We start from the raw sequence: 12456 nt of genomic DNA on the forward strand, positions 1-12456 counted from the left end.
GCCTGCATAGTTTCTGTTGAGAAATCAGCTGACAGTCGTATGGGTACTCCCTTGTAGGTAACTGACTTTCTTTCTCTTGCTGCTTTTAAGATTCTCTCTTTGTCTTTTGCTCTTGGCATTTTAATTATGATGTGTCTTGGTGTGGTCCTCTTTGGATTCCTTTTGTTTGGGGTTCTCTGCGCTTCCTGGACTTGGAAGTCTATTTCTTTCACCAGGTAGGGGAAGTTTTCTGTCATTATTTCTTCAAATAGGTTTTCAATTTCTTGCTCTCTCTCTTCTTCTGGCACCCCTATAATTGGGATGTTGGTACGCTTGAAGCTGTCCCAGAGGCTCCTTACACTATCTTTGTATTTTTGGATTCTTTTTTCATTTTGCTTTTCTGGTTGGGTGTTTTTTGCTTCTTCGTATTTCAAATCGTTGAGTTGATTCTTGCGATCCTCTAGTCTGCTGTTGGGAGTCTGTATAATATTCTTTATTTCAGTCAGTGTATGCTTAATTTCTAGTTGGTCCTTTATCACAACCTCAAGGGTCTCATTAGATTTCTTGTAGGTCTCATTAAGTTTATCGGCAGTTTCTAGAAAATTCTTGAAAAACCTTAAAAGTGTGGTTTTGAACTCTATATCCAGTAGTTTGCTTTCCTCCATTTCTGTCATTTGTGTCCTTTTTCTTTGTCTCTGCATTTTTTATGCTTCCCTGTGTTGATAAAGTGGTTTTCTGTGCTAAGTGTCCTCTAGGGCCCAGTGGTTCAGCCTCCCCAATTAATTGAGGGGGACACTCTTGGTGCACCCCCTTGTGGTCTTTGTGCACAGTCTTGTTGTAGTTAAGCCTTGATTGTTATAGGTATCACTGGGAGGAATTGACCTCCAGGCCAATTGGCTGTGAGAATCAGCTGTGTCTGCAGTGGGAGAACTTCTGTGCTGGAGATACCCCTCCGGGGCAAGACTTGCTTCAGTGGGGCTTTGGTGCTCACTGAGTCTGCCCCCTGAGTGTGTCCTTTATGGTTCCATGGAGCTGAAAACTGGATGGTCCCACTCTGACCTCTGGGTACATTGGCTCCTGGATCTCTAGGGAGGTGCTAATCTAGCCTCTGCCTTAAGCTATCCAGCAAAAGCCTCCCTGCAGGGCTTGGGCGGGGCGAGTCCCAGGGGATCAACAGGGCAGGGCTAGCAGTTATGGCTGCTCTCAGACTTGCCCTTAGAGGCTCTGCTTCTCAGTGTCCGGGTAATCACTGCAAGCCCCTCGGAGAGAAAGCTGCCCTCGAGTTCTGACCGATGCCAGACAGTCCCACTTCTCCCGTATGAGTCTGGGTCCCCAGAGACTCGCCCGGAACTGGAGCTCAGAGCCTGAGACTCCCTCCAGATTGAAAACGACAACCGCGCCCTCAGCTGCCAGCCTGCTCCATGTGCGCCTCTGTACCTTAGTATTTTACTTCCACACTGCGCCTCCTCTGAGTCTCGGTATGCTTTTCTCTTTCCTTCTAGTTGTAGAATTTCCACTCAGCCAGCCTTCCTGTGGTTCTGGATGATGTCCGTTCCATCTTTTAGTTGTATTTTAGAAGTGGTTGTTCGAGGCAGCAAACTCTGGTGTTTACCTATGCCGCCATCTTGGTTTCTCCTCGAAAAGACTAAGTCTTAAAGTTTCAGTTAAGGTGCCCTTTTAGAGATTTAATTCTAGAAGTCAAACAGCAGTAGGTTGACTTAGAATTAAAAGTATTACTGTGTTGCAGACATTTCTCCAGTAGATCCTATACTCTACAGACTACATGACACTCTCACTTAAATGATAGATAATTTTTCATTATTAATTCAATACTTGGTTATTAAAAAAGTAGTATATGCTACAACTGAGCTTGGTGCTTTGGTACACAAAATAGACATAGTCTGTGATGATAGGACTGTAGTCCAGAGGTAAAAACATTTAAATATATGTTACCATAAATATATAGGCCTCGATAGGGGAACTGCAGTACTAGGAAGCATGGAAATGCAAAGTAGGGGCATTTAAAGTGTTCTTTAAGCCAGTGTTTATGCTCTTTCACCATCTTGCTCAGTGCTACTTTAGCTTATTAAAATGTCATTGATTAGAACCCAACTATAATCTTTTTGCCCCTCAGGCAAATGATTTTGATCAACTCACTCTATTCTAATACTTTCTAGTTTGATTGTTTCTAAGAAATAGCATTCAAGGAATTTGTTGAGAATTTCTTTTTCTATAATAATTGTGCAGGTTTAACACTGAATGAGGACAAGCAAGTTACTGAAGATGCAGAAAATTTTAATTGCTTTTGTTTTAAAAATTGGTTGCCAAAATAATTTGACCAATTTGCTTTCTTTATAGTGGTCTAATGCATGGTTGATTGATATGCACTGTTAAGACTTAAGAAAAACAAAATACCAGCAGAGTTATATTTGTAAGGAATTTGTTTCTGAAGGCACACATTTAAAGATAAGGGGAACTGCTAAAGTCCTTGGTAATTTTATTGGTTTAAATTTATAGGAGTAGCTTTCTTGTCCTTAAGCAGACTTATTTCTTGCTATGCTAGTAGACATGATACAATGATGCGAAAATTTGCAGTTCATTTTGTTAGGGTAAACATGACCTCCATATGGTTGATTTTCCCCCCTCTATAAATTTGGGTTATCTCAAAAATCTTATCAAGGAGAAGAATCCCTCCACATTTCTGAGGGATAGGTATTTTCTACTGAGCAAATATTTAAGCATATATTTACTAGAGGCCCGGTGCACGACATTCATGCACTGGGGGGCCCTCAGCCCGGCCTGCGCCCTCTCCCAGTCTGGGACCCCTCAGGGATGTCCGACTACTGACTTAGACCCCTCCGGAATGTCTGACTGCTGGCTTAGGCCCACTCCTTTAGTGCTGCCTCAGAGGTGGGAGAGGCTCCCGCCACCACTGCTGCACTTGCCAGCAATGAGCCCAGCTTCTAGCACACTGACCATCAGGGGGCAGCTCCTGCATTGAGTGTCTGCCTCTGGTGGTCAGTGTGAGTCATAGCAACTGGTCATTCCATTGTTTGGTCGATTTGCATATTAGGGTTTTATTACATAGGATGTATATACATACTAGAGGCCCAGTGCATGAAATTCGTGCATGTGGGGGGGGGGGGGTCCCTCAGCCAGGCCAGCACCCTCTCCAATCCAGGACCCCTTGGGGGATGTCTGACTGTTGGTTTAGGCCCGATCCCGCAGGAAACCAGCAGTCAGACATCCCTCTCGCAATCCAGGACCACTGGCTTCTAACCACTTACCTGCCTACCTGCCTAATGCCCCTAACTGCTCCCCTGCCTGCCTGATTGCCCCTAATTGCCTCTGCCTGCCTGCCTGGTTGCCCTTAACGGCCTTCCCCTGCTGGCCTGGTTGTCCCCAATGTGCACACGGCTGAGGTCCCTCAGCTCAGCCTGTGCCCTCTTGCAGTCCAGGAGCCCTCAGGGGATGTCCTCGGGGGAGCAGGCCTAAGCCAGCAGTCAGATATCCTTAGCTCTGCTATGGAGGCGGTAGAGGCTCCTGCCACAGCTACTGCGCTTGCTAGCAGTGAGCCCAGCTCAGGGCTTCTGGCTGAGTGGCACAACCCCTGTGGGAGCGCACTGACCACCAGGGGGCATTGAATGTCTGCCCCCTGGAGATCAGTGTGCATCATAGCGACTGGTTGTTTCACCGTTTGGTTGATTTGCATATTAGCCTTTTATTATATAGGATATATATATATATATATACACACACATATATATATGTATACACATACTGTATATACGTATACATATAATATATATACTTTAATTCTTTATTGTTGAAAGTATTACATATGTCTCCTTTTCCACCTATTGACCTCTCTCAGCCTGCTCCCACCCCTCAGCACAGGCCCTCATCCCGCTACTGTTTGTGTTCATTGGTTATTATGTGCATGCATATAAGGTCTTTGATTGATCTCTTACCCCCACCCCCCACCCCTGCCCACCCTCCCTGCTGTCCCTCTGAGGTTTGATGATTTATTCAATGCTTCTATGTCTCTGGATCTATTTTTGTTCAAGTTTATGTTGTTCATTATATTCCACAAATGAGTGAGACCATGTGATATTTATCTTTCTCCAACTGGCTTATTTCACTTAGCATATGCTCTCCAGGTCCATCAATGCTGTTGCAAATGGTAAGAGTTCTTTCTTTTTTAAAGCAGTGTAGTATTCCATTGTGTAGATATACCATTTTTTAATCCACTCATCTGATGGGCACTTAGACTGTTTCCAAATCTTAGCTATTGTAAATTGTGCTGCTATAAACATAGGGGTGCATATATTATTTATGATTGGTGTTTCTGATTTCGTGAGATATATTCCTAGAAGTGGGATTACTGTGTCAAATAGGATTTCCATTTTTAATTTTTTGAGGAAACTCCATCCTGTCTTTCACAGTGGCTGCACCAGTCTGCATTCTCACCAGAAATGCACAAGGGTTCCTTTTTCTCCGAATCCACGCCACTACTTATCACTTGTTGATTTGTTGATGATAGCCATTCTGACAGGTGTGAGATGGTACCTCATTATCGTTTTGACTTGGATCTCTCAGATGATTAATGACTTTGAGCCTTTTTATATGCCTTTTTGCCTTCTGTATGTCCACTTTTGAAAAGTGTCTATTTAAAGCCAGTTGGAGAAAGATAAATATCACATGATCTCACTCATTTGTGGAATATAATGAACAACATAAACTGATAGACACAAATAGATCCAGAGACACAGAAGCATTGAACAGACTGCTCAGAGGGAAGGCAAGGGAGAGTGAGAGAGGGGGGTAGAAATCAACCAAAGGACTTGTATGCATGCATAACCAATGGACACGGACACCAGGGGGGTGAGGGCATGTGCGGGGGGTGGGAGTGGCTGGGGAGAGGTCAATGAGGGAAAAAAGAGACATATGTAATACTTTCAACAATAAAGAATTTAAATTAAAAAAGAAAAAAGAATAGTGCCTATTTAGGTCCTTTGTCCATTTTTTTGATTGGATTGTTTATCTTCCTTTTGTTAAGTTGTATATGTTCCCTATAAATTTTGGAGATTAAGAAGTTATTGGATATAACATTGGCAAATATGTTCTCGTATGCAATGGGTTCCCTTTTCATTTTGTTGGTAGTTTCTTTTGCTGAGCAGAAGCTTCTTATTTTGATGTAGTCCCATTTGTTTATTTTCTCCTTAGTTTCCTTTGCATTGGGAGATGTATCAGTTAAATATATTGCTACGAGATATGTTTGATATTTTGCTGCCTATGGATTCTTTTAAAATTTTAATTGTTTCCCATCTTACATTTAATTCTTTTATCCATTTTGAGTTTATTTTTGTGTATGGTGTAAGTTGGTGGTCTAGTTTCGTTTTTTTGCATGTATCAGTCCAATTTTCCTAACACCATTTCTTGAAGAGACTGTCTTGACTCCTTTGTATGCTCTTGCCTCCTTTGTCAAATATTAATTGAGCATAATGGCTTGGGTCAATTTCTGGGTTCTCTGTTCAGTTCCATTGGTCTATATGTCTGTTCTTGTTCCAGTTCCAGGCGGTTTTGAGAATAGTGGCTTTGTAATATAGCTTGATATCTGGTATTGTGATCCTTCCAACTTTGTTCTTCTCAGGATTGCTGTGGCTATTCAGGGTCTTTTTTTATTCCAAATGAATTTTTGGAGAGTTTGTTCTAGGTCTATGAAATACATCAGTGGTATTTTAATTGGGATTGCATTGAATCTATAAATTGCTTTGGGTAGTATGGACATTTTAATCATGTTAATTCTACCATTCCATGAACATGGTATATTCTTCCACTTTTTTATATCTTCCTCTATCTCCTTTTTCAACGTCCTATAGTTTTCAGAGTACAGGTCTTTGACCTCCTTAGTTAAGTTTTTTCATAGGTATCTTAATTTTTTGTTGTTGTAATGGTAAATGGGATTTTTTTTTTTTTAGTTTCTCTTTCTGTGAGTTCATTATTGGTGTATAAAAATTCCATAGATTTCTGGGTGTTAATTTTGTATCCTGCTACGATGCCAAATTCATTTACTAAATCTAGTAGTTTTTTGATGGATTCTTTAGGGTTTTCTATGTACAATATCATGTCATCTGCGAATAATGCCAGTTTTACTTCTTCTTTTCCAATTTGGATACCTTTTATTTCTTCTTCTTGTCTGATTGCTATGACTAGCACTTCCAAAACTCTGTTGGACAGGAGTGGTGAAAGTGGGCATCCCTATCTTGTTCCTGTTCTTAGGGGAAATGGTTTTAGTATTTGCCCATTAAATATGATGTTGGCTATAGGTGTGTTATATAAGGCTTTAATTATGTTGAGGTATGATCCCTCTATTCCCACTTTGCTGATAGTTTTTTATCAAAAAAAGGGTGTTGGATTTTGTCAAATGCTTTTTCTGCATCAATTGATATGATCTAAACCTTTATATTTTTATGCTTAAATTATTTTGAGATTTTGAAAAGAAAAATTTGTATCCTGATTGTAAAAAATCTGATTGTAGTTTGAGAGAAATGTAAATATTATTGAAAATATGCCCTAACCGGTTTGGCTCAGTGGATAGAGCGTCGGCCTGAGGACTGAAGGGTCCCAGGTTCGATTCTAGTCAAGGGCATGTACCTTGGTTGCGGGCACATCCCCAGTAGGAGGTGTACAGGAGGCAGCTGATCGATGTTTCTCTCTCATCGATGTTTCTAACTCTTGATCCCTCTCCCTTCCTCTCTGTAAAAAAATCAATAAAATAAATTTTAAAAAAAGAAAATATTCCATTGGCAGAAAAAGTTTGTTAAAATTTTAATATATTATGTTTTTAAGAAACATAGCAATCCTAATAAAATAGGTTTTTTATGTAATTAGAATGTAATATTAACATACATTTGCTTAGTAACTACTAAAATAAACTATAAACTATATTTATATTTAGAAGACAAAATTATGAAATAAAGGACTGATATTGGAGAAAATTTGAATTTTGTCTAATTGTAACATAAGCATATACTCAATGATTGATTTTTCAATGAATACAATCTATAGATTAAAAATTAACTTCATTTTTGCCTCACATTTTTTTTACTTAAAATTGATCAATAGTTGAGCCCAAACCCAAAGAACAATTTTTTGCTTACCTGTATTTCTCTGATTGAAATGACAGAAAGCACTCTGGAACATAGCACTAAACACGTTTTCGCATCTTCCTGGATGTCTACCAATTCATGATCAACCATTATTCTCACTCTTGAAGGGTAGAGCAGTATTGTTAACACAATGTTGATAGGGTTTTTTTCTCTTTCTAAGATTCCATATTGCAGGAGTATTTTTAAGATGCTAGATTGTCTTGTCTGAGCTACATAAAGTAGAGGTGTGATGCCACTTAGTGGGCTTGGACAGTATACTGGTGTGAAAGTTCTGTGAACCAAACAAACGAACCTCACTGAATATAGAACTAAGAGATATGGTAAACACTTTGTCTTAACAATAATAGGAAAATAGTACTTGCTTATATATTAAATGTCTTAAATGTTCATGTAACTTTATATAGAATATGTCTTAGTTTTCTGCTTTATTAATCTAGAACATACTCAAGGTTAAAGAAATAAGAAAACTTCTACTACATACTTAAACCCCTTTTACACTTGTAAGAACAAACAAAAGATTTGCAACGTGTAGGAAGTTTTACTTTTAGTAACAGTAATTCTGTTTCTCATTTGAGAAATCCATTGTGGTTATAACAAGTATTATAAAACTGATACATCTCTGAAAAATCTAAAATGGAAAAGGAAGAAAGACTTTTTATTTCACCTTACTAATATCATAGAATTATATGACCATTTTGATATCTTCTTGTTTGTTTTTATTGTTCTCGATTATATGTCAGTGGTGTGCTTGAATTGAGTTTAAATATTGGATGAAGAGGAGTAAGTGCAACTACTTTAACTCTTTTTATTAATTCAATTTTTCACTTTAATAACATTAGAATTGGTATTTGTAAGTTTAAGAAATGTAAATGCCATGTCAGATCCTTCAAGGCCAGAATTTTATTTTCTTTCTTTAGTAAAGTTATGAAAATCCTCTGCAATCTTGTTTTCCTGATGGGCTTCATGATGACTAGACTTGAAAATTTCTCTTCCCTATGACTGAAATGAAAATTACTGTTTCTACATTTAGCATCTTGGAATTGTTTCATTTAAAGATATTTATGTTTGCTGTTGAATTAGTCTCCATATATAGGTAGGATATAGTAGAACCAACCACAGGGTATTTTATGTTATCAGGCCTTAATTTGGCCAAGTAAACATGACTTTTAGTGTTAAAGAAAGGGAAGTTTTATTCATGCTTCTTGTCTCTGGTTTCTCTTGATTGGTCTAATAAAATGCTAATATATTCTGCAGAACAGTATACAAACTATAAATTCTGGTTTTGGACAATTATGCAGAACAAGGAAAGCATTATTCAAAAGGGGGAATTTTAAGATTGCACATACTTAATTAAGATGGGAGGTAACATGGTATAATGCCATAAAAATGGAGATTAAGGGTTCTAGGTTCTAGGTTTTGGTTCTCCTAACTAGCTAGTACGATGTTGAGTAAGTCAACCTTTTGGGTCTCAGTTTCCTTTTGCAGTTATGTATTAGCTTGTTCATTCATTCATTTATTCATTCATTTAATACTTGCTTATCTAGAGCATATTGAGTAATAGGTATGCAGAGATGAAAGATATAGTCTTGGTATTAAGATGTTTATTACAGTCTAGTAAGGGAAACAGACAAGTAATTCAATAAATATAAGGCAGGGTTATAATTACTATGATAGAAGCATGGTTGGGGCACTCTAAAAGCACTAAGAAGGACACTTACTCTACTGGAACAGTCATTGCTCAAGTTTATTCTGGAGCTAATACCGGAAGTATTAGTAGGCATTTGCCAACAAAAAGATTGGAAAGAATGTTTCATAAACCAACATTGGAGAATTGTTGTACCTGAATTACCTATATAAAAATTAATATTTTGTATTAGATAAGTTCTCTGGTTGAAGTGTATTTGGGGGTCCTAGAGACCTCCTCTGTGATGATTCCATCAGGACCTCCAAAAAGTAAAGTTTGAAAATCACTAAACCAACTACTTTATCTCCAAAACTTCATTGAGCCCTAAAATGACAAGATTTTGTGATTTAAACAAAACAATAATAGGATGGTGCAGTGCAGAGCAGCAGTTTAGAAATTAAGAAGTGGGTAGCCCGCTAGCGTGGCTCAGTGGTTGAACATTGACCTATGAACCGGGAGGTCATGGTTCAATTTCTGGTCAGGGCACATTCTGGGGTTGTGGGCTCGATCTCCAGTTGGGGGCGGGGGGGGTGCACAGGAGGCAGCTGATCAATTATTTTCTCTCATCATTGTTGTTTCTATCTCTCTATCCCTCTCCCTTCCTCTCTGAAATCAATAAAAATATTTTTTTAAAAAAAGAAGTGGGTTTTTGTCATAACTCTCTTCATGGTATATCTATATCCTTTTAAGTTCTGTATATACAAATATATGCACTCTCTCCTGGAATTGTCTCCAGGTCAATATTTTACTAGACATTTCATCTTTTTACAAGTACTCGCAACACGCATCCAAAATTGAACTCCTAAACTACTACTCCTTTTGCATTCTTATCCTGCTCATTGGTATTCACTTTCCCCAAACACCACTGCATCCAACTGTCTCACATTTCTTTGATTTATATGTTATTTTCCTCCCTTTTAAATTCTATCTTGCTCATTGTATAAGGCCCTGTCTAATAAACACTTGTGTAAAGTCTTCTTTGATTACCTGATCTTCCTCTTATCCACATGGAACTTTGTGCATACTTCCATTAAGTCCTTATCATTTTGGACATTTTTAATCTTTAATTTTCTTTTCAAAAATAAATGAGTGAGCAAGATGAACTATACAAATTTAAGCTACACAACAGCAATAATTTTTGTCTGTTTTAGTCCATGTTATATCCCTTAATGCCTAGAACAATCCTTGCCCATAATAGACACATAAATTTTTTAATTGATTTTTTTCACTATTATCCCTATATATATATATATATATATATATATATATATATATATATATATATATATATATATGTGTGTGTGTGTGTGTTCCTTAAATCTATTCTGTAGCTTTCAGACCTAATAAGATTTTTAGTTAAGTGCAATCATTTAAAATTTTCAAAAGCAATCTAATTTATTCATCTTGCTAACCCTTAAGAAGATATTTGACCTAAGAGTCCTATAAATAAGATATTTTGCACCAAAAATGTTGAAAACCTAACTAAAACTCAAGTAAGTTTAAAATGAGATTTAAAAGTCTAATCTGTACCCAAATGACATATGATTAATCCCCATGTTTAAAGAGCATGTTACTATTAACCAAAATCTGCTTAATCTGTACTGACAGTTAATTATAATAGTACTTATATGGATGGAATGAAGCAAGCAAAGCAGGAATCCTTTTTTAAATGTGAGGTTAATGAACTGAACTCTCTGTATCTGAAAACCTGTCACACACGCTTATGAAATGGGGCATAATATTTCCATGTAGACATGCAGAGAATGATTTTGTTTTGAAGCTATATTAATTATTTCTAATATATTTTCTTTTACTATTTCTCCTTTGGTTTTGAGCTGGTAAATTTAATAGTTGTTTCTTTGTAATAAGTTTATCTTTGATATTTAAGACAGTTGACTATTCTCAATCCTCTTTCACTGGTTTCTATTTTTCTGCCCTCAACGTTTAAGTAGATATGGCCTTTCCACTAATTTTCATTTGACTAATTATTCTCAGGCAATTTCATCTATGGCTATAACTTCAACTATTGTCTACTAATTCATTCAACAAATACTTATTGAATACATACTATATGCCAGCAGTGTTTTGGGTGCGTAGGATACACGAATCAACAAAACAAAGATACCTCCTTTCTTGATTATATTGTAGTGAGGGGTAACAGACAATGCCAAATGAACATTGCAAATAAGAAAATTTTATAATGTTGGAAGGTTTGATGAGTGGGAGAAGAAAAAGTAGAGCAGGATAAGAAATATGGACGTGCAGGAGGGTGCAGTGAGGGCATTTTCCAATTTTAAGTGGGATGATAAGAGAGGGCATAGCAGAATGATGACATTTGGATAAAGAAGAAGGAGCTGAAGTTAGCCATTTGGATATTTGAGGACCCTAAGGCAGGAGAGTGTACCTGGAGTGGTGAAAGAAGAGTGAGTGTATATATATATATATATATATATATATATATATATAAATTTATTGAATAAGAAAAGGAAGGAATGAAAGAGTGAACAAATGAATGAGCATTCAAGTCAAGATTTCTTATCCATATGTATATATATATGTATATATAGCCACTATACATATATATTTTAGAAAAAAGTAGTAATATAATTTCTTAAATAGCAATTTTCTTCTTTTATGGTGAAAACATATGAGATTATTACCTCCATATCAGGGCCAGGTTACAACTTCTGTCTTGAACATAGTCTTTTGTCTTCTTGAGAAGCAATTCCACAAAGTCAGGATTACCTTTTCTGGCAAAAATCCAGTACAGAATTGTATTCACACATATTTCAGTAAATTCAAGATTAAAATTCAGTTCAAAACGGTATCCTGATTTTTCTACAAATGCGATGTAATCTGTGAGTAGTATGTCAAACCCATCCAAGTCGACGTACCTCAGAATTTTTGCCAGTGTTCTGTAAATTCTAGGTTCATAACAGTGATATCCCCATTGACCCAAAAACTGCAAGGATGGTCTTTTAACAATTTTATCAACAAGACTGCAGAATATATTGCTTCTTGGACAAGAAGTCTTACGACATAATTTAGAAGATTTACTCATTGCTACTTAGGCAACGATATAGTAAAGAAATCACAGGAAGGCATACTGTAATCCTTCAGTTACATATTTTGAGAATGGGGTAGGCTTTACTCCACAAACAGGAAGTGCCCTTTAAACTGTGGCCAGAAAAATTGTCATATGAATTATTACCATGAAGTTCTGAATGACATCACAATAGATGGAGATCTGTCATCAGCATAGGTCAGAAGTTTGGGATATTATATGTGACTGGTGACATTTGAGAGAGATATTGGACAGAAATGCCATGTGTGAGAACTAAGATATGATATTCTTAGTATTCTAAGAACTCAGTTCAAACTAGTGTATATGTTTATCAAGTATAGTCTATATATTAGACAAAATATTACGAATCAGGTTGATTATTCTTTTAGGTCAGTGGTTGGCAAACTCATTAGTCAACAGAGCCAAATATCAACAGTACGATTGAAATTTCTTTTGAGAGCCAAATTTTTTAAACTTAAACTATATAGGTAGGTACATTGTTATTAACTTAATTAGGGTACTCCTAAGGCTTAGGAAGAGCCACACTCAAGGGGCCA

The 12456-nt window shown here is 37.0% G+C and overlaps 1 protein-coding gene across 1 annotated transcript in view; it reads right to left on the bottom strand.

Moving 5' to 3' along the window:
- ASB17 (ankyrin repeat and SOCS box containing 17) overlaps positions 1–12027 on the bottom strand; it is a 13822-nt gene extending 1795 nt beyond the window's left edge. Inside the window, exons 1-2 of the mRNA XM_006086096.1 lie at positions 11496–12027; positions 7143–7422 (exon numbers count right to left, since the gene is read on the bottom strand). Of these exons, the coding sequence (XP_006086158.1) occupies positions 7143–7422; positions 11496–11896 (681 nt within the window). The 5' untranslated portion in view covers positions 11897–12027. The remainder of the gene's footprint in view (positions 1–7142; positions 7423–11495) is intronic.
- Between the last annotated feature and the right edge of the window lie 429 nt (positions 12028–12456).

This window comes from Myotis lucifugus, unplaced genomic scaffold (genome assembly GCF_000147115.1).
Source record: "Myotis lucifugus unplaced genomic scaffold, Myoluc2.0 scaffold_25, whole genome shotgun sequence".
Lineage (NCBI taxonomy): Eukaryota > Metazoa > Chordata > Mammalia > Chiroptera > Vespertilionidae > Myotis > Myotis lucifugus.